Genomic DNA, 22,924 nt, shown 5'->3' with positions numbered 1-22,924 from the left:
TAGTGGAAGGTGTCCCTGCCTGTGGCAGGGGAGTTGGACGTGATCTTTAAGGTGCCTTCAAACCCAAACCATTTTGTGATGTTTCTAGAAGTCTTCTACTTCCATAATTGTCCTCAGCTGATATTCTGGGTTTGCCATGCCCACGTGGGGAGTTTCTCAGTGTTCCTAGTTACATGTTTGCCCCTGCTTTCTTTCTATGCTTCTGCCTGATACGACCCTTTACCTTTCCCCTTTTTAAATTTCTATTTTATTTATTCTCGGGGTGTATCCACCAGGTATCCACATGGCAGCTCTTACTTAGGTAGAGGTCACCCAGTTCACTCCTGAATGGATCCCTGGCTCTGAGCTGGATATTTCCATAGACGAGGTGATGTGTTACTTGTCACATGTAGGACACACCTGTGGCACTGCTCTGTGGACCCTGCAAGGTGATGCTGAGTGGCAGTGACTCCTATGCAGGCAGGTCGCAGACCAGCATCCAGGAGTCTTTCAGGGTATTTGGAGTGCAATGTGCTTTTCTTCTGCCCTCGAGGTCTCTTACTGCAGCTTGGTGTCTACATGTGACGCAGATCCAAGGTGCGATGAGCCTGGAGACCTTGCCTGGGTTTAAGTGTAGCTATTTAAGAAGGTGAAGCTGAGCCTGGGAGCTCAGACACAGCTCTCCCAGTGTAAATGCCTCCATTGATGTCAAACTGTTTATTCCAGGAACCAGTTACAATGCTCTAAGTGCCTCTCCCTTGGGACTACTTCTATTTAAACAGCTGGTTTTGATCCGAAGCTTTAATTGGTGCGAACACTCCAAGCAGTCTCTTTCCATGGGAAGGGAGTTTCCAGCCCTACTTTAGTCTCCCCAGGTGGATGATGCATGGATGCTGAGGGAGGATCATGCTTGGGAGGTTTTGCCCTGGTTTTGTTTACAGGGTGAGGGAATTCCTGCTTCAGTGACTGTGAGGTTTGGAGGGGAGAGAGTGTCCTTATGTATTCTTTCTGCAGTATGTAAGAGGAGCAGTCAGAGAGTGAAACTGAATCCTTGCCATGTTTGTTGCAACAGGAGGTTAATCATAAACTCTGGCACTTTCCAAAGGGGTGGTTTCATTCTGCAGTGTCGGTAGGGAATTGTGCTGCTCGGAGGGTCTGCTCAGCTGTTTGCCAAGAGGATCAAAAGCAGATACAGCTTCCCCCTTGTCTGAGGGTGAACAACCACCCAGACATTGGTTTTGGTTGTATCCTGTGACTTGTTTTGTATCTTTATGGCCTTTCTTTGAATGGATGTGTGGTGCTTGTGCCTTGTGAGGTGTTTGTGTGACCAGCATCAAGTCTTGGGTCCTTCACCCTTGTGGGGTATTTCACATCAGTGTTTCTCTGGCCTCATCCATTATGTCTGGTAAAGCTGTTTTTCTGTGAGCTTTGAGAACATCTGAGTGTATTCCTAGGAGAGCATCTGGTGATATATGTAGCTTCACTCCTTTTAGGAACTGTAATCCCCTAGTTTAAAGAAAAAGAAAGTCAACCTGTGACAAAGCAGTGATGCTTTTGCTGGCATGTGACGAGGAAGGAGATGTCCCCTGACGTAGAAGGGATTGTCTGTTGACATTCTTCTCCCTCTCCCGGTTATAAGTAGGTTATCCCTGCTCAAATTATGCAACTGTGCAGACAGCCAGACTTCAGGAATTCCAAATACTTCAATGTGTCAAGTGCTGACTTCTAAATTAAATGCCACGGTTGCAGAGCGTGTTCACAGTCTGTCGCTTGAAATACGACATCAATCTTGGAATCGCATGTGGCTGAGAAGGGGCAGCAACTTAATTGCTTGTTTCTTTGAGGAAGTGTTGTGTGAGAGTACAAGAGCCAAACCGGGTGGGAGATGTGCCTCTATACCTGTGACAGTGTTCCCATATGGAAGTCAGCAGTTACAAGCAGAAAAAAAAATACTGAAAACATTGATTTATATAACAAATTGAAACGCTTCATTCTTTGTGGCTGCGGCTATTGCCTCAAAGATGCAGTTTCCAGCATCTAGATCTAATTAAATAGTTGTGTGCTTATTGCTAAGTAAACATAGGAGTCCATCACTGTTCTTGCGTTGGAGAGCAAATTGATTCTTCTAATGGTTTCTCTGGATGAAAGCAGATGTCTAGGACTGCTTTGTGCAAGGTGCTGAAATGAAATGGTGGTGGTAGGAAACGAGCTGCAAACCTGATAAAATGGGATGACAGGAAATGTAAATGCTCAGCATTTCATTTAATTCTTACATTCCATTTAATCAGGTTAAGGAAGTGACTTAAACTGTGCATTATTTGTAAATAGCGTGTTTTTAATGCGTTCCAATTTAGAGCTGGGGAAATAATTATTTCACGTGAATATATTTATCAGAGTACGCGAAGGGTGGGATAATAAGGGCTGCAAAAAGTGTGTTGGGCTCAGCATGTGGTCTGTGACAGTGGCCAGAAGTAAATCATTAGGGAAGAGTGGAGGAGCAACCCCAGACAGCTCAGTCATCATCCCCAACTCCTGGGTTTCGAGGTGTCCTGAGCAAGAGGGTCTGAGCTGGCAGTGCCTGTCGGACCTGTCCTTGAGGGATTTGCCTAAACATTTTGAACAGTTTATACCTGGAGCTTCCACGGAATACCCTGTGATGAATCCCTCACTTTGTACAAAAATAATACCTGGCTTCTGGGGTTTTTTTGCTTCTTTTTAAACGGTGGTCTCATTGAGTCCCTCCTACTTTTTGTAGTATGGGAAAGAATAAAGAATCTTTTTCCCATCAGCACCTCATTTGTGATTTTATAGGTTTCCATGTTCTCAGTTTTCTCTCTTTGGGTTCTTTTCCTTTTCCAGGCTGCGTTGTCCCAGTCTGTTTAGTACATCTGTCTGCAGAGGCAGCTCTACATCACTTTGGGTTTTTTTTTCCCTTTGAGCTCTGCTCTATTGTTTTGAGGTGATTTGGCCATACCATTTGCTTGGTTGCTTTACCCAAGAAGACTGAATAAAGGGACATAGGCTTTCTGATTAAGGGATACTTTGTAGCTCATCTGTGATAACGTTGTAAACACTTACTGTGGGTAATGTTTTATATTCAAAGTACAAGTGAACATAGTAATCGTAGTGAAAGATATTGTAGTGGAGGTACAGATACTGAAGAAGATCTTCGTTTATAAATACAGCTACAGATGGCAGTTGATAAGGCATTTTGTATTTGGATATTACCAAGAGAGCACTATGGAAAAACTACGGTCATGGTGGATGCTTGCCAGAGTTAAGTCTGTTGGAAGCATGAAGATGCCATGTCCTGTGGAGACCTAAGAGTCCTAGAAATTACTGATGGGTTTGGGAATAACTGGTGGGTTAAGGGACACTTCTGTGTTAGGGACAGATACTGACAGTGTTGGAGCTCTGTGGTCCAACAGTTCCTGCAGTTTTCTTTCAACGTCTTGTTTTTGGTTTTTTAAGCGGATAAATACCCCTGTTTTGAAATACCTACTCTGAGAAGTTTCTGTAAAATGTTAGTAAAGATACTGAAAGTTAAAAAAAAAACCCCAAAACTCTCCTTATGCCCAGCACAAATCATGGATATGGTTCTGCCAGGCCAGCTTTGGCCATACAAGGGCAGACAGCTACAGCCTGTGGAGTTGCTGCTCACCTGATAACGTGATTTGTGGACAAATACAAGGACTTTTAGGTTTCGGAGCCAAGAAGAACTCCTTTTAGGCATTTATCTGCATAAATGAGTCATTAGGAAAATAAAGGTACACGTAGTGCTGAAAGGGTGATGACACAACCACATTCCTGCCTTGCTTGAACTTGTTCAGGATTCTTTATAGCTGCTTCCGTTGGGAAGGTGGCTGTTGTTTATATGTCTGTGACACCTTGACTGGCTGGCAGCAGTCCATGCTGTCTGGATTAGCAGTGCCTTTTCTCCTCCTCGGATCGTACGGGATGTGAGACTTTGCCTTGATCTCTCCCTTCTGCTCTTTACGAAGGTTTTTCTTCAGTGTTGCTTCCAGCACTCGGGGTGTTAATGGGGCTGGTGTGCTTCAGGGAGAGTTCAGATTTGCATTGCCCTTCAGAAAAAATCGTTTGTTATAGTTAATGTAGATTTCATTAGGGTGTAATGCTTCCTGGAATAAAAGTGAGAGAGAAAAGCTGTCATTTTGTGTAATAAACCTCACTATTTCAAACAACCAGTCAGTTGACAGGTAAGCTTTGTGCTGAACTAGTGAAAACTAGCACTTAGCCAAATTTGGTTGTCACAAACCTACTGGTCGTGGTATGCCTTCCAGTCATTTATATCTGTCAAATGAGGAGACAAGGGAGTCGTTTCCAAGGGACAGGAGGAAACACAGTGAGGTGGGAGGCATGGTTTGGGGGATAGTGGAGAGGAGGGACTCTGCACTTCGGCTGCTCTTGGTGTCATGCACCCAGATAGGCCCTGATTTTGCCTTGGAGGAAAGGAAAAAATAATGTATGGGGAACCACAGATAGGGAGGGTTTTGCTATTTTTGTCTTTTTTGACTCTTTCAGGGATTCAGCGGAGGAGTGATACCAAGAAAATCTTGAGCCATACTGCTTTGGTGTGCCATTTTTCCTGATATTACTTCCACATGCCATCACCTGAAAGGGCTTGGAGATCTTTGCTTTTGTGACTAATTTGGGAGGCTGGCTTGAGTAGTCTTCATCATGTATATTTTTCCTGACTTTGTGTCAATATGCTTGCAGAGCTTCTGAAAATGAAGGCTCAAATGCTGTGGGTAGCCATGGTAAAACAAGAAAAAATAGCTTTCTGGAATTAGTTTAAATTAGCAGGTTGCAGCAGTTGCTGCCATGTGCAAATGAAAGTAATATATGGACATTTTTTGGCAATTTGCAGTACTTAAAAGTATTTAATATTCAATTGGGCTTTTTTGTACTGTTGTTAAAGACCAGGGACTATAAAACTGAAGCCTTGCTTTTTATTACACAGAGTGGGAAATGGTCATGTAACAGCTTTTCTACACTAAGAAATTCGGGAAGAATTTAACCTGAATTTGCATGGAGCAAAAGTATAAAAAAGTTACTGAGAGCACATAAAAATTATGCACGAACACTGTCATGGAAAGCGTGGTTAAATTTGAATGTGTGCCTTAGGGCTGTAACACATCAGTCTGTTCGCTATAATCTGATTACATTCTGAGGCGCTTCCCTGCATAAGGATATGATGAGGACTCAATTCACTTGTTGCTTTTATTCTACCAAGAAAAAAAACCAATGGAGATTTATTTCATATGTTGATGGCACATTTAGTAGTTTGCTCATGTGCTTTTTTGGAGAACTGGTGAAAACCAAAAGTACAGGGTAGTGAATCTGCTGTGAAATATCCCAAAACACTCTGACTAGTGAAGTTCACACATTAATTTTAATTATGAGAATAAAGGAAATTCAGTGTGGAACAAGACCTTTTCACAGTTACTGCTCATATTGTTAAACGAGCCTCAGTTTTAAGTGCTCTCAGAAAATGTGCTTTTATGTGTTATATGGAATGCTAATGTGAGATTCCTACAATGCAAAGTTTAAAGCAGCAGAGGCTGGGGAAGGTGGCATTTATCTGGTTTGCTTATTCAACCATGTGAAAGCTATATTAGGCACATAAACTTTCTACACTACACTGCAGCTTCAAAAAGGCAACAAGTTAAATCTAGGTCCTTTGAAGTAGTGAATGGTAACATTCTGTTCTCCAAAAGAGACGACTTCAAATGATCACACCAAACCTCAAAAAACTGTCATGGCTGAGGAAAACAAGACAATTCTCCCCAGATAAATCTTATTTCAGAGTATCACTGTTGCATGACACATGGGTTTTGGAGAACAGAATGTTAAAAGGTAGAGAGTCGTAAAAAAGGACATACATCTTTCTCTATCTGTAAATGGTCTCAAGAAACATCTTCCTGTTGCATAAAAGCAGTCTGTGGCGTCAGATCAGTTTACATACAGCAGGCACTACTGTCCTGCCCTGATTATTGTAATCTCTGCTTTTAATTAGATGCTGAGATTAGGAGCTGTTGTGCTGCTCAGTGCACTCGTCCTAGCTGCTGCGGTGTCCCTTGTGAAAGATGCTCTGAAAAGATCTAAGCACAGTTTACTTTACAGACACATTAAGGGACAGCTGCACAGAGAAGAAAAATACACCAAACCCCCCTTCTTGAGAAGCTATCAGGAGGTTAAAATAGATATTGACAAATACCTGGCAAAAAAGGAAGCATTGCAGTAGGCTGGTGTTCTGTGTGCTTTTTACTTAGCTGTTAATTTAATTCAATAGTATGGAGATCCTACTCCAAAGTCACTGTTAACTCATTAGCTTCCAGTTTACAGCTCAAGTCCATTCTAGCTCCCTGATGTATCACATCAAGTGTTAAGTTCATACTGTTGGATTTCCTATGAATTTTGTTCTGTTCCTGGAGCTCCAGCTCTCAGTCATTTGTTTTTGTGTGTTATGCTGACGATGCATCTTAACCTTTTGATCAGCGTTTTTTGAGCCAGTGTCTTGGAGATCTTTGCTAAAATAAGTTCTTATGGCACTTCATAGGTGAATTCTTTAATTTGTTATTCCAAGTACGTGAATTACTTTCTTTCAGCTGGCTCTTCACCTTCAATTTGTCCGTTCATCTCCGTGTTTTCAGTAATAGCTCTCTCTGTCATGTTAGTCAAACATCTAATGAAGTTCTCATCATAGGTGGCCTTTCCTCTTTTTCTGAAAAATATATTAGCAATTCAGTTTGAGATACTTCAACTTCAGTAAACGCCGGTGCTATCCCAATTTCTGTTTGTTTTCTTATTCTTCATTCTTTTTTTCTTCCATTTGTTTTCTTTTGGCTGGATTTCTGCAGTTGTACACAAACACCTGCAATCATGTATCTTTGAGAGATGAAAACATCTCTATATTTTTTAATAATCAGACCTTGTACACTAAATATTTGAGAGACAAAATTATCGTAGTGCTAATGTTGCCAAGCTTTTTTGCAGGTGTGTACCACAAAATGAGGCAGTCTTTGAACAGTCCTGCCTCTGCTCCTGGTACGCTGACACCTTTTCCCTGAGAATTAAAGTATCAGTGTTTAATCACAGCAGTGTCTAATGGAAACACTTTTAGACTGCCTTCTAATGAAAGGAGTGGTAACATGTTCTACACACCTACAACGGGACGTTTAATCTGGAAGTTTTATCTGGGCCAGGAGTTGTAGCTATGCTTTAATCTTGCTGCATTAATCCAGCACACTCAGTGCCTACGTACAGAGCTCCAGGTCGGCTCTCAGTGATTCCCAAGCATTTGGATTACAAGCTGTTGCCAACTCGCAGCTTTTCCCATCAGTCAGAAGGGTCTGTGCTCAGCCATGGCCATTTACAGAGCTGTACAGATGAATTTCCATTGCCCTGAAGCCAACAGGAGCATTTAGCAGTAGAAACTTCACTATGGATGACTTAAATTCCAGCTCTGTGACATTTCTGCTGTTAATGATGTCCCCATTTATCTGTGTATCGGTTTCCCACTCTAGACCTGCTTCATGGCAGCTGTGAGCCCATCAGCTGCAGAGACCAGAACTCTCATTTGCCTGAGACATAACTGATGTGCAATTCCTGCCATAAAAATTAGAAAGAAAGGATTGAGGTAGGATTAAACTCTCCTGCCAATTTGAGATCAGACAGGAGAAAGTCTTGCAGGCCCCCTCCTGTAGGCCATATATAAGGGTTGATAAGGGACAAGAATAAATCTAGAAGTGTCACTTTCATGAGGAAATGACAAGCCAGAGCTGCATGAGAGTCTGCTGCAAGTATGTGGCTGCTGGTGAAGTTAATGAATGTGGCCTTGGAATCTGTAATTATGACAGTCAGGCAGATGAGTGCTTAATTCTGCCAGATGGGAGAGCTCCACTCTGTCCACTCTAGGACATGCCTGGGTGTTTCAAACAGATACACTCTGCAGAAACACTCTGGAAGATGCATCAGCCCAAATAGGTAAGTTCTGTGCCTTGTTCTGTTCCATCGCTGGGAGGTTTTTGAAGGTTTGTGAAGTCGCTGTGATCGACAGGTTTGGTTTGGTTTGGATGCACACCATTTCCATCCTCTGCCGTGTGCTGGGCTCTCCTCTGCAGGCTGTAATTCTTCCTATCAGCCCGCACAGGCTTTCTAATATTTCCTTTCACACTGTCAGAACACAACTGCTGAATTTTAACGTCCAGCTTCTTAATTTCCATGCAAATGGCTAGTCAGGAAAACAAACAAAAATCCCTAAGACACGTTGTGCTTCACCTTAAATGTAGAAGCAGCAACTCCTGAAAAACCATGATGGTTTAACTAACAGTTTTCAGCTTTTTCTTTGTTGTGACCTCACAGTACAGGAACAAGAGCTCTGGGATGTGTTTTGTGTTGGTTTTAGTACTCTAAACTAAAAGTAGTAGACACGTATATACATCTTTTCCATTACAGTAGATCTTTTGGGGGGTTTTTTTGACTTTTATATGCTAAGGCAGTCTTGTGACATGAGGAAGACTTTGGTCATCTCACTTTGGAAACTGTAAACCTTTTTTTCAAGTTTTACAGTTTTGAATGAGGACAACTGAGATATTTGGAATTAAGCAAATATTTCTGATTTGTTCTTGGTCTGTATTGCTTTAACAGCAGATGGTGTGCTTAGCATCCATGGTGTTAAAGTACAAAAATTCTGCAAAACCACAGAGGAACAGGAAGTACATGCTAAGGTGTTGTCCATCTTTTGGCAAGGGAAGTTAAATGAAGTACTAGGAAGGTGTAGAAGTTGATTGCAAGGATGGTGCAGTGTCTGACCATATCTTACACCTTGCTGCTGGTAAGAATTAAAACAGAATGCCAAAATAGGAGAATTTTTTGCTCTCTCTTGTATGGGAATATACATCAAGCAGTTAATTAGATTAACTTTTTTCAAAAAGCTAACAGTGATTAAGGCATTGTTCCAAAACCAGTGGCTGGTTTTGAGTGATAAATTGAAGGGGTGATAAGTGGCTGGGAGCCTTGGCACCTCCAAGAGGAGGGGTATCAGCTCCTGGATTCAACACTCAGCTGAAGTTCCAGTCATGCAAACCAGTCTAAGATAATCTGTGCTCTTCTGCTTGGGGAAAGTCTGTTGGTACTGTTCCCTTAAAATGTGTATGTAAATGTTTTCTAATTTTATCCTTTCAGAAGTGTTCTGTTGCAGCTGACATCCCATCTCGACTTACAATAAAACCATTTTGTAGAGTAAATTGATGGGTTTGGCACCCCACTACTTGTCTCTATGCTTCCACCAGCCCTGAGAATTAAAATACACCTACTAGATTTGCATCATGCAAATGCATTTTTCCATGATCTGAGTCAGTTTTTTCCTACCCCCATGAAAGATTAATGTTTTCGATAGCAGTGACAGTGTGAGTCAGAGCTGTAACTGCGAGCTGGGGCTTTGCCATGGCCGCACACATCTGCTTTCCTCTTGTGGCATGGTACAGTTAAAGCTTTTGTTTTCTGTTATTACAGGGTTTAATTTTGGGGAAACTGAAGAGATCTGTTAGGAATACGAAACATGTATTTCATGGACACTGGGCATGCTTTTTTCCTGAGTAATTAGTTTGGAAGAGGAGTTGTTGGATGCTTTTTGCCTTGTCCTTTGCAGATAAACACTGTGCCTGGTCTGTTGGAGGACTTACAGTAAAGAAATATTATGTGCTTTTGCCCTTATCTCTTTTCTGCCCTGAAGAGGTTTACCTTGGTTGCTACCAAAAATTATGGTGGGTCCTGTCACAGCTCAGGATTTCCAGATGTGCAAATCTTTTCAGCAATTTTTTGTGAAGAGTTGCAGCCTTGATGCGTTGACTTTGTAAACCTCAGCTCTTACAGCACTCACAAGAAACTTACCTAAATGCTTACAAATTCATTTAAAATCAGGGGATGAGAGGAGCTTATTGGTACAATGCAGTTTCTGGGAGTGATAAACATTCAGAGCCTCTGAAAATTATGTAGGTTGTTTACATTGACCTGGATCAGTTTGAGCCATGGCTGCTTCCTTGATAGTATTTTAGTCTCCCTCTATGGAGCTGAAGTCTAGTTCTGGAGTACTGCCTGCCACCCTTCAGCAGCAGCTTCTGGTGGGCTATACCTAAAATTTAGGAAGATCTAAATTCTAGAATTTGGAAAGTCTCTTTGCCAAGAGTTGTTCAGAGGAAGAGGTGGCTGTTTTTGAAGCAATTTGCCACTGTAGCATCCTTGGAAAGTACCCTTTTAAAAAAAAAATTAAAAAATGAAGTGTGGAACAAAGGAACAGGCTGTGGGGTGAGTACAGAGCACGCGACAAATGCTCTCTGTGAGCGACACTAATGGTCACGAAGTCAGTGGCCTCAAAAGCTCTGGCACATGAGCTTGTCAACAGTGGTATGCCAAAACCCCAATCTTTACAAAATATATGGTCCTGTCAAATGCAGTATTTTTGGAGCAAATTGGGAAAGCACAACACACTCTTTATATGCCTTCTGCTGTGAAAGGGAGCATTAACTGCTAACAATAAATAGGTGGGTTGTAGTATTTCAAGCTTTCCGTTCATTAGGTGAAATTGCTCTTCCATTCCAGCTCCCAAGTGGAGTTCTCTGGAGTTACTAACCTGTCATCAGCCACTCTTTGCTGGGCAGACAGAGATCTTCCCAGGGGACTGTTCAATGTGCAGTTTGAGCCCTGCCCAAGAACAAAACACCTCCAAAGTCTTTAAAACAGAAAGTGCCTGAAAATAGGCCTCTTCTGAGAAGCTGAGAGGAAAGGGATACAGGAGCAGTGTCAGTGTCCTGGGATATTTCAGTGAAATGGTTTGGAGAGTCAGTGTCTGGTTCCTGAACTGAGAGACCAAGGACCAGGTCAGCCCCAGCACTGAATGCTCCCAGTTTTTTGCAGGATATGGCATCACCTCACTCCCAGTACAGGCTGGAGCTTGGCATCTCTTTCAGGTTTAACATAACAGTGTTTATGCAGTAGCTGCCTTAACACTGGCTCCTTTGTGTACTCACGTTTGGAGTCTGCTCTCCTGGAGGAAACTGAGGTTCTCAAGCCCTGCATACTTCCCAGAATGGGCCATTTCCCTGGTCCATTCACCCACTGCAGACAAAGGTTACAGGTTTGCATTCCAGAGATTCCAGAGCACCAAAGTGAATGCTACGAACTGACATCATCTTGAGCACAGAAACCTCGTGTTTGCCTTTTCTTTTACATGAATACTGTCAGGCTTGGCAGTGGGTTGAGGTCAGACTGGGTTTGCTGACCTAAAATATGTTTTTAAATAAAGTTTAGAAAGTGCTGTTGATTTGAAATTAGAATGGTGTAGTAGCTGTGGCCAGCAGTTTGTGAAGTGAAGCAGGGCAAGATTCATAGTGGAGATAGTACCTTTTATTAGGCCAGCTGCTTTTGGGAAACAGATGTGTGTTTAGATAGAAATAAAAATAGCAAACTTGAAATTTGTTCTGATTGAAACAGCTGTTCTGATTCAATTATGAACTTAATTGTACTTAATTATACTAACCAGTTAATTTGAGGGAGGGAGGGGTGCTGGTACCTGTGTACTGCAGAGGATGACAGAGATAAAATTATCCAGGTCACACGTTTATTCCTGTGGAAGATTTGTCTGTGTCTGGACTGCTGCTGTTGATGGGATGCTGCTCTAACCAATGCCCAAGGAGTGATCTGCATTAAAAATTAATAATAGTAAATCAACCAGTGGTTGGATTTACACCATGGGCTCGCAGTTGGATGAACGTATCTGAGGGCTTGGTGAGCACCAGGGTGGGAATTTCCTAATCTTTTTAGGACTTATGTGGCTGCAAAGTGGTATGAAGTCTGTTGGTTTCCGTATTCAGAGAAAGTTGATGTTTTCATGCTGTAAATTGCCACGGGTCAGGATAGAGAGGTTAAAGGTGGGGTGGTCATTTTGTGGTGCTACAAATTACTTTTGTTTTGAAATGATGTGACTAAGTGAGAAACTGAATGCAGACAGCTCTGTGAGTTTGATTCACTGACTCTTCAAAAAGTTATTATAGATACCATGTTTCAAACCCAGTGATTTGAGCCATAACATTAGGCAGCGGGTGAATAAGGAGCTAAATTTTGTGTACATGGAAGTACACAAGGTCACATAAGCGATATTTTTCAACTCCATTATAGTTTCTTTTCCATTTACAGTTTCATTACATTATAACATTACACTGAGAGTGTACAGTTTCATCTTTGCTCTTTCTAAGCTCAGAAACTTGACACCTGTTTAATCCCAAAACAGTGTATGTGACGTGGTAGCTGTTGCTAAAAATTGCATTTCAGTAGCCTTGAAACAGTGAGAATGAGCTGAGTTACTCCAAACCACTTAAAGGTCAGGTCTTCATTCGTGCTCCTAGGAGTAAAAAGAATCCCAACTAATTTTCAAATTAATTGTACAGTCTTTGGTACGGTAGCACTTCCCTTCAGACTGCTTTTGGCTAATAGTGGACAAAATTGTCCTTGCTCTGGAAGCCCTGAAGTGCTCGTGTTTGAGTTCTTGCCTTGTTCACGGATCTGTGCTGTGATGGTGATTCCTCACATGTTTCCAGGGCAGGAATGCATGCTGGAAAAACCATTCTCTCCAACTGTAAATGTCTGTGGCAAAGTTAAATGCAGCCCATTAAATATGGACTGAAGTGTCCCACTGTGAATATTTTTAAAACTTGTAAAAGTGTCTTTGAATTTCACTGTGTTTCTCTGGAGGTTTGAAATGTGTTGTGGGCCTGGGCATAAGTGTGTGCCTGGGGATTGGGAAGAGGAGCCCTGCTTTCAGCAGCTGGGAAGGAAAAGCCACCGTCTCTGTGATTCCATCCCTGGTCCCTGCTTAGAGAATCCCCGGTGGTTTGTGGCTCCAAAATTAACAACTTTTCCGGCTCCAACCCACTTACCACTTAGTTTAGGTGTGCACCTTGATCTCCTCACCCCAGCATTCCCAAGGGCATGGGTATATTTAGTTCTGGTTTCTGGTTCTGGAATCGCTATGGATGTGGCATCCTGCACCTTATGGTCCAGGAGCTGCTGTCAGGGACTGCCTGAGAATGGGAAATAAAACATGGCAAAGTGTTATTTTGAAGTGGCGGTGACACAGAGATGATGGACTTGGGGTGAAGCTGTAATGATGCAGCGCTTTACTCCCTTAGGTCACTGTGAATGGAGTGCAGCTGTAAAAGTGCCCTGTGCCACTGAAAGATTAGAAAGAGAGTTGAACCATTGTGTAATCTGGCTGTGCTTTAGCACGCTCGTCTTTTCATGTGGAAAATATTTTCATACTGTTTAAATTACCTTCTAAAAATATTTGATGTTTTTACTACATCCTTAACTGTAAGGAACTGATACTGATCCCCCTCCTCAGCCCAACCCTTTGGATTTTCCTGAAAATAGCATGTGTGTGCCTGCTCCTTGTTCACACTGAGGCCTGGGTAGGAGCCACTTGTTTGAATGGAGGTGTCAGTGCAATGAGGGTGAAACTCATTTTGCAGAAGTGATTTAACAGAGCAATATCCCACATTCGTGGCAGGAACACTGCTCCTGTAATAAATTTAAATCAATTTATTGCACATCACTGACTTCCGCTATTTTATTTTAAATTCTGTAACCAGATCAAGGTCAAGGAAGCAAAAAATGAAAGGAGAAGGAGAAAGGAAGCCACAAGAGGGGAGAGGAGGCAGGAAGCGGGGAGCAGGACAAGGAATGGTTTAGAATAGGGTAGCAGAATCAAGGTCTCACTTTGGGACTGGAGGGATGAGCATTGCTTGTTCAGAAGAACAGAGAGGAAAATGGGCTTTGTCTTTTGGGCCTGTAGGAACTGGGAGGATTTCTCTGAGATTTTTCTGCTTGTTTATAATGATGTATTGGTACTATTTCTAAGTACCAAATTATTCCATGGCTTGTCCTTGTGAATGTATTGTTCTTGTACGAGCTGCTGAACAGAAGTGCTTGTGGACTTCTGATGTGCCAAGGAACTGCTGCAGCGACCGGGATTTCAGAGGGAAGGGTATCCAAAGGCCATTTCTGAATATGCTGTTACAAGATTTTGCTGTAGTGTTTTGGTCTGAGATCAATGAAATATGCTTTTCATTTGATTCATGCTGGAGAACAAACAGTCTGGATATTCAGATGCCTCTTGAGGTTGATCCGTTTTCTTTCAGTGAAGGGAATGTTTTGCTTGTGCTTAACTTCTTCCTCTGCACTAGTGTGAAATTTCATTTTAAACCCAAATGGCCCTTATAGTTTCCACCAGACTTTATATATATTATCAAGTGTTAGTTAATCTGTTCTCTTGAACGGTTTTCCTCTGTCTGCAAGGGTTTGAGTATCAAAAGTGAAAACCCAGGAACAAGAAGCAGCCAAGTGTAAATGTCTGTAGAACCAGGTGGGCTGTGACAGCTGCTGTTTCAATATGTCACATTTGGGGTAAGTTGTTCCACACTTGAAGTTGTTCTTTGTATCTGCGAAGCGCCACGTGAGCCATTTGCAAGCATGGTATGTTTTTTTATGTGAAAGGGAAAGAAGGATGATGTGCAGAAGCTGGCTGACTCCAGGAACTAATCAAATCCAATAATGTTGTTGATGTTTAACCAGTGAGGCAATTCTATATCATGTTAATTGTGTGAGGCATGTACAACACAGAAAACTTCCATGGAAGCTTGGAAGGGGCTTAAGGAGGTGAAACACGGGGGTTTATGTTCCCTTTACAGTGAAATGTTTCTGAAATTTTTTGAGAAATCCAGGGGTCAAACATGCCATTCTCATCAGGACCTTGCCCAAAACACATTCGTTTGCTCCCACATGGAGAGAGCTGGTCCCCAAGAAGGCAGGTTTGTGTTTTTCAGAAGAAAGAAGTTGCCCTCCTTGTTTTATTTATCACATATATAAAACCAGTTTATGTGTATTTGATTTAAACTTAAACTTTCCTTTCAGATTTATAATGCATTGTGATTTTGAATGAATTTTCAATAACTTCTCATCCTAGTCTAAAACTATTTGTTGAAAGCAGCTTTAGGTAATCAATACCTGCACTACAGCAGGAAATCAGAATTATTGGCAACTTTTGTTTTATGTTTACTAGTTTGTACTCTGGTCTCTGAAAATTCATGCTGTAGTTTCTCTAAGGCTTTTCTGGTATTAAATACCTTCCCTGGGAGATTTGCTTACTCCTGCACCCTTGTTGACTCAAGCTGATGACTTTTCTGCTTAAAAGACACATTGGGTAATCTGTGAGGTATAAGAGCCGTGAACAATAGTTTTCTGGGCCCAGAAAATAAAAATACAGGTTTCTACACAGATAATAGTTTCAAAAATGCTGTATTTGTCGTATTACAAACATTTTTTTGAACTGTGTTGGGAATTTGGTTTTGAGCGGGCAGTAACAGGAATGTGGAGAGAGAGAGAGAGATACCCCCATGTGTGTAGGGAGATACAGATACATCGATGTATGGAAGATGATGGGGATAGATTGCAAATAGTTTAACCTGTGATTATGAAAATTCCAAGTAAGTCATTGCATTTCTGTAGAGTTAGTCCCTTGCACAGTCTGGGTCCTAGAAGAGCCTGGCCTTAGAGAATTCAGATTAATTTTCTTCATACAGTCTTGTAATCATGAATCCACTTGACTTTTGCTTTCAGAGATGAAAATGACAGTTTTCCTCTTTATTTCAGGATACCTTTGATCTGTCGTATGTGGGAAGAACGCTAAGAGAACCAGCTAAAAATGGGTGTTAAAACATTCACTCATAACTCCCCTGCTCACAGTCAGGAGATGCTGGGGAAGCTGAACATGCTCCGGAATGACGGACACTTCTGTGACATCACCATCCGCGTCCAGGACAAGATCTTCAGGGCACACAAGGTGGTTCTGGCAGCCTGCAGTGACTTCTTCCGCTCCAAACTCGTTGGCCAAGCAGAGGATGAGAGCAAGAGCGTGTTGGACCTGCACCACGTGACGGTGACAGGGTTCATCCCTCTCCTGGAATACGCTTACACAGCGACACTATCCATTAACACGGAAAACATTATCGATGTGCTGGCCGCCGCCAGCTACATGCAGATGTTCAGCGTGGCCAGCACGTGCTCAGAGTTCATGAAGTCCAGCATTTTATGGAATACACCCAACAGCCAGCAGGAGAAGGTGCTGGATGCGGGACAGGAGAACAGTGCAAACTGCAATTTCACTTCCCGAGATGGCAGCCTGTCTCCCGTCTCCTCTGAGTGCAGTGTAGTGGAAAGAACCATTCCCGTTTGCCGGGAGTCTCGGAGAAAGCGGAAAAGCTACATCGTTATGTCTCCTGAGAGCCCCCTCAAGTGTAACACACAAACCAGTTCTCCCCAAGTGCTCAATCCTTCAACTTCTTACCCAGAGTCCAGAAATCAGCCCGTGGACTCGTCCTTAGCTTTTCCCTGGACTTTTCCTTTTGGAATTGATCGAAGACTTCAGTCAGAAAAGGTGAAGCAGGGGGAGAACTCTAGGACTTTGGAAATGCCTGGGCCCTCCGAGTCCAACAGGAGAATGACGGATTACGTGACTTGTGAGAGCACGAAAGCCAGTTCTCCCCTGGTGATCGAGGAAGACGTGCGTGTCAAAGTGGAAAGGCTGAGTGACGAGGAGGTTCACGAGGAGGTGTCACAGCCTGTGAGCGCATCCCAGAGCTCCCTGAGTGACCAGCAGACGGTCCCAGGGAGCGAGCAGGTGCAGGAAGATCTCCTGATCAGCCCTCAGTCTTCATCTATAGGTATGAGCATTTCTGGAGTTACATATAGCAACAGGCACATGAGCACTGGTGATTTTCTTGGAGGAAATCTGTCTCGTGGGTTTTCATGCTTTACTTTTGTGAAACTCCCTTTTATTTCCCTGATTTATGAAATGTTACACATAAACTTGGAATTCTTTAAATAACTTTGCAGAAGGCAGCTGAGAATGGTAAGCCTGTGGCAGCCCTCTTTATTCAGCAGAGGTTGATAACTCCTTTTTACCTCTAGTTGCCTGACTGGGGAAACTTAATTCTGCTTTCATTAGTGTCAAAAGGCACGATCTCATCTGAGCTGCAGCACCAGATTTGAAAGGCTTGTGCCTGTAGCCACAAAGGGTTAGAGTAGTACTTTGCATCAGACATCAAATCTTGTATAATCGTGACAGAGAGCCTTTGTAAGAGGATTTGCAAAATAAGTGGTGAAACACTGTCATCTTAATGCCCCAGACAAAAATAAAACCACACAGTCATAACATTGAGAATCTTTCCATTTCTCTGGGATTTGATTCTCAAGTTGCTTCTTCAAATGCTGCTGGTTGCTGAGAAAAATCTTTTTTCCATGAAAGACAATTTGAAACCAGTTTTGGGTTCTTATAGGAGGCTGTTCTTTATTAAGAGCTAATACTTAAAGTTTACTGGAACAATCCGCTTTTTCCTCTGCACAGAATGCATTGAATGGCTTTTAGTAAATCAGAAGATAGAGGTTTTGCAGTATTTCTAGTTTAATTATCAAAATTTTGCCCAAGTCAGCTGTTTTACTCTCAAGTGGCTTGATCTGTGCTCAGCAGAGTTTGTTTACTGAAAGATTTTTAATAAAGCCTGTTCTGTTTGAAGACCATAAGAATGGCAAATGTACTGCTCTGCATCACTCAAATAACGTGTACGTGAAAGGCTGCCCCAGTTAATTAAATAAATAACTATAACAAAGTAATTAGCTGTAGCCTTGTAGTCTGCATTATTTGCTTGCTTTGGTCAGTGCAACACTGTGCCTTCTCTGGAGAAGGTGAGATCAGGCTGACCTTCCAGGGTAGCAATATACAATCAGTGTCAAACTGTTCAGGTAATAGGCACTAAAAAGAGATAAAAATATTTCCCATTTATGCCATCCTTTGCTGTTGGGTTGTTCTCCAGTTTTTACAGCTCACGTGTTGATGTTTTAGGTTGTAATACTTTTTCCAAATGAAAATATTTTCTTTATTGGGGACAAGGATGTTTACCTTTGCTGAGAAACAGACTTAATATCTTATAGTTTAACTCTAAATCTTTAAATGTAGTTTGCCAAAATAGTGCATAAATTAAAAACTAAAAGTAACTATTTTGTTTGCTGGGGAGTCACCAGGAAAAGAGGTCCTTGTTCAAAACCAGGTTTTGATTGATTCAGTTTTTAACTCATTATAGTCAGAACTGAAAGACTTTGCCAGGGCCATGTGATAAAAGATGCAAATTATTTCATCAAAGTAATTATATCATCAGAGACAAAATAGAACAAGTAGCAATAATGATTAGGGAAAGTTAAAAATAGCGTATCAAGTGATATATATCATAAATATATAAATAAATATCACACCAAGGCAGCTTAAAGAACAAACTAGGTGTAAACTCCAGGCTACAGATGAGCAGTTTTGTGTGCATGGGGTAGAGAATCTCAGGCTTTAGCAATTATAATTTTTAAACTTAAATATCTGTCATTGCATTTAGTACAGCATGTTCTGCCTTAAAACAGCTGCAGAGAGAAGAAAAATATGCCAGGGCAAAATCTTTAAAATACAAATCTGCTCTTTGTCTTTGAATATGTTTGAATTAATATTTAGTGGTCTTGGCATAATAACCATCCTCAGAAGGGGTTTTATTCATGTTTTGCTATAAAGGGAAACAGTGTTCTTGCTTTTTAGCACAGTTTTGATACAGCACACTTTGTAGCTAGAAAGCACTTTTTACCTCCCAAAGATGCATTACTTTATGCAGTAATGTAAGAACAGTAAATGGAGGCAGCAAGATCTGGTAAAGTACAGATTTTTCTTCCCTGAACATAGTTTCCTCATATAATTGCATATATTTATCTCAGTGTTTTATAGTGCACTTACAAAAGCATTCTTGCCTCTCTCTCTGATATGCAGAAAGCTCTTATTCACTCTTTGGGAAATTTAAGAATTGTTCATTTGCAATTTATTATATTTGGAAGCACTTTATAATACAGAAGGAGACATGGAGCAGGAACTTGATAAATAAGTCTTTATGGGTACAAAACCAGCTGTGTCTGAGAAGATACTCTCATAATTCATTGGCAGTTCTGGCATTTCAGAGGTGAAGGCATGAAATTAAACCTAAGAGCAGTTAGGCTTGTTTTTCAGTAGACTTTCATTTAAATATTTCATGAGAAAGAAGGATAAATCAAAATGGGATCAACTTTTGTAACTTTATAGATTGCTTAGTTGATGAATTTCCCAAGCATAGTTTGTCACCTCTTAACAAAACCAAAAGTTTTGATTTTACTAACTGTGAAGCTGCCAGAGATGCAATTTTCCTCGTCACTGGCCCCATAACATGGCATCACATTAAGACAAGAATCTTTCACTTCAGATCTCTCATTCTTTTTGACAGAATATGCACATTTTCTGCTTTACTTTTCACATCTTTGTTCCTTCCCTTTCGTTTTCTCTTTTGTCTCACACTTGCCAGTGTACACCTAATGCTACTTGATTTTCCTGGTGAGCTTTAGGGTTCCCTAATTCAGATTGCTCACGTACCCCGCTCTTAGAAAGCAGAATTATTTTACCACAGCAGCAAGAGCAGCTCGTAGCACTGTCCTGTGCTTTGCTTGTCCTCGAGGGGTAGGGAGAGAAATCTCCTTCCCCATCTGTCCTTGTATTCAGAGGGGGAGATCAGAGGCTTGACCAAACTCCCAGAGGTGATGAGAGGTGTGGCAACAGCCACATCAGCGAATTAAGGTGTGGGTTTGTTTTAGTGCTGCATTTCCATTGCATTCTGTTCCCCAAGCCCCTTGAACTACATTTGCCCCAATGCTGGTGCACTGAGCAGAGCTCTGGAGTGGTTTTGTTTATACATTTCTCTAAGAGGTATTTGCTCTCTTTTGTGTTGCATTTCTCATTTCCCAGAGGGCTCTTCCTGTCTCAGCTGCTTATTGATAAATGAAGACATTATCAATTAATATATTTATGGAAGATTTGGAACACAGAAGCCATTTAGTGTAGCAGGTTTGAACTCCTGATTGCTCAGGAAGTCTTGAAAAATTGACAAAATAGTCCCTTTAGGTGAATGTAACATTTCTGCTTTACAGTGCTACTACTGGATGTCTTTTGAAAACTGACTGTATTTAACATTTCCATTTTCTAGGTGTACCAAATATGTGCCCTTTATTGAGTTGTCAATTTACTGGATAATCTGTGCAGAGAGAAGCTGATTTGGAACAAGTTGCTTCTGGGAGTTCTAAATTACTTTCCCAAGGCACTTTTATTATCACCCAGGAAGCAGCATCTATCAGAGATTTGGGAAAGCAAGCTTAATGTGTATTTACCTGCCCCCCAACCCTTTTGGAACAGTTATTTGCATTAAATTGCCCTTTTTTTCTTTGCCTAGGCTCAATAGATGAGGGGGTTACAGAGGGATTGCCCACACTCCAAAGCACCTCTGGCACTAACGCTCATGCAGACGATGATGATCGGTATGTACCAACCTGGTGTGCAAAGTGTTCTGCAGCAAGTGCTGTGCTGTAATTAACCTCCCCAACCTTAATCCCACAATGTTTAGTTGTTCCTACATCTAGCTCTCTCTGTTGATCAAAGTACAATCAGTGCCTGGAGGGGCAGATGCTTTAGAGGAATGTAGGTGATGAAAGTCAGACTCTGCTTACTCGTTGCTTTTTATTTCCTATTTCCAGGCAGCACTGGTGAAGATAGTCATGTTTTTGCTGTGTCTTCATCATCGCTCCTTATTAATAAATTTTAATTAAACCTCTATGTGAAGCATGCATGCTGAAGGTGATACCCAGCCCCAAAAGCAGCAAACTGAAAACAAGGACCTAGCCCTGACTTCACCAGACCTCACTACTACAAGCCACAGAACAGGCAGAGCAGCTTTAAATCTCTTCTCCCAAACTTTCTGCCTGTAGCTTCTTACCAAGAGGCTGTGTGGCACTTGCTGTAAATATTTAGCAGGCTTTTGCCAGGCTGAGCTGAGTGATGTTTTAAGGGAATCCCTTAAAAGGGAAGGCTGGCAGAAAAAAACCAAACTAAACCGTGTCTGTTTGGTCAAAGAGACCTCGTAGTTCTGTTAGAGCCAAGTGAGGTACCCCCACATGGCATACAGGGGTGCACACAACTGCTTGGACTTCTAGTTCTTAGTTATTCCCTCTCTAAGCACAATTTTCCAAACTGGTTTTTGCAGGGGTTTGTAAGACAAGTGGGTTTGAGGAAGAAGTGTGAACCTTTGGAAGTTATTCCAGAAACTGTGTCAAGAGAAGCTCCCTATAGAGCTAATAACCAAGAGCTGCGTTTCATAGCTCATAAAACCTTTCCCGTCATTTCCATCTAAAATCTGTCCCACTGTAGGACAGATAACTGCTTAGATAAGACTTTTTGGATGACATGGAAGATTTTACCTATCTGCTAACAAACCTGAGTATAAAAATAACACCCAGCACTTAAGGGTTGAATTAATAGTAGGAGCACATGTTGCAGTAGAACTAATCCAGGCTTTTACACCTATAATTCTGAAGTCAAGTGGCACACATATTTTCAGCAGTGGATTATTTCAGAAATTTCCTATAAAGCTGCAGAGCTTCAGCACAAACTGCATAGAAAACTCAAAACATAAAAAATTCTTTAAACACACTGAAAATTCCCACTGAAAGATCTCTTCCATGCAGAGAAGGAAAGAATATTTACCTCCATGCCATGTGAGATCAGAAATCCTTATGGGTTTTACAGACTGAGTGATACTCAACTCCTACAGGAAACTCTTTAATCTTGTGTGTATCAAGAGATACCTTGTGCTCTCTCTCCTGATAAATTTTACAACTGGAACTTTTGCTGCTGAGAATTCTGCACTCAGAATTCAGATACCCCTTGTCTTCACAGTTGTAGTGACATCCTTTTCTGAAGTAAAAACAGTGTAAGTGTTGATTTTAAAGAGATGATCCTGGTTCTTGCCCTCCTGTGCTGATCTGCTCTGTGGATTTTTGTACGATGTCTAAGAAGACGTATTTGTGCAAAGTCCCCAAATCCAGCATAACCCTGAAGCCAGCCCTCTGGGCTTGTGGAAGCAGAGCAGCAGAAGGATTTCCTCAGTTAGGAAAACTTTCTGAGTGTGAGGAGGCATCATTGTATCTTTTCTCAGGACATTTCAGGCATTACAGTTTGGTAGAGCTAAAGTTGCAATGTGCTGGCCATGGAATGAATAGTCAGGGTCAGAGCAGTTCCCTGCTGCCAGTGATGTGTGATCTTTCAGCGGGCTGTGAGCAAGCTGAAGTGACTATTTCACCAAAAACTATAGATCTTAATGCTCAGGGAAGGGAAACCCCAGGTAGGTACAAATCCTGTTGTTCCCATGTTTGTACCAGAAGATTTGTTCTTATTTCACTGTGCCCTTTAGCCAGATCCTTGCCTGAGGACTTGGATTAGAGCGCTGTAGTTCCCTTAAACAGTTTGCAGCCAGAGGCTGTGAAGGAGCAATTAGTCAGTTTTAAATAAATTACTTTGAAAGTTAAATTGTTCCTTATTGCAGTCTGTGTGCTGTTTTTTAAACATAGTGCTGGAGCTGTGCTCATGGAGTTCTTTAGATCAGAAAAAGAGCAAGTATTGATTCATTAGATTAATATTTTAAACTTAGAAATATGCAGTTATAGATACTAGTATTTGTTCAGGGAGCTTGGATTGAGATGAAAAATTAATTTGCTTTAATTTCATTTGTAAATATCACTGAAGCTGCAAAATACTCCTTTGCTTTTCATTTGCTCAGCTCTTTAAACTCTTGCTCAGGGACTGTTTAGTGATTGCAAGTCATCGATATGCTGGAGAAAATGCCCACGCCTGGAAAATAATGTTCAGTTTGCAGTTGTGCTGAGGCCTGTTGCCCAAAGAAACAGGAGTCCAAGCTTATTCCCTGGGTTTGTC

At 41.6% G+C, this 22,924-nt stretch overlaps 1 protein-coding gene across 2 annotated transcripts in view; it reads left to right on the top strand.

Moving 5' to 3' along the window:
* ZBTB44 (zinc finger and BTB domain containing 44) overlaps nt 1–22,924 on the top strand; it is a 36,619-nt gene that overhangs the window by 2,068 nt on the left and 11,627 nt on the right. For both annotated transcript variants that reach the window (XM_032133697.1, XM_032133698.1), the window contains exons 2-3: nt 15,706–16,775; nt 20,391–20,475. In XM_032133697.1, the coding sequence (XP_031989588.1) occupies nt 15,758–16,775; nt 20,391–20,475 (1,103 nt within the window). In that variant the 5' untranslated portion in view covers nt 15,706–15,757. The remainder of the gene's footprint in view (nt 1–15,705; nt 16,776–20,390; nt 20,476–22,924) is intronic.

The sequence above is a fragment of the Corvus moneduloides genome, chromosome 25 (genome assembly GCF_009650955.1).
Source record: "Corvus moneduloides isolate bCorMon1 chromosome 25, bCorMon1.pri, whole genome shotgun sequence".
NCBI classification, from domain to species: domain Eukaryota; kingdom Metazoa; phylum Chordata; class Aves; order Passeriformes; family Corvidae; genus Corvus; species Corvus moneduloides.
The sequence above is the reverse complement of the archived record's forward strand: the minus strand, read 5'-3'. Positions and strand labels throughout refer to the sequence as shown.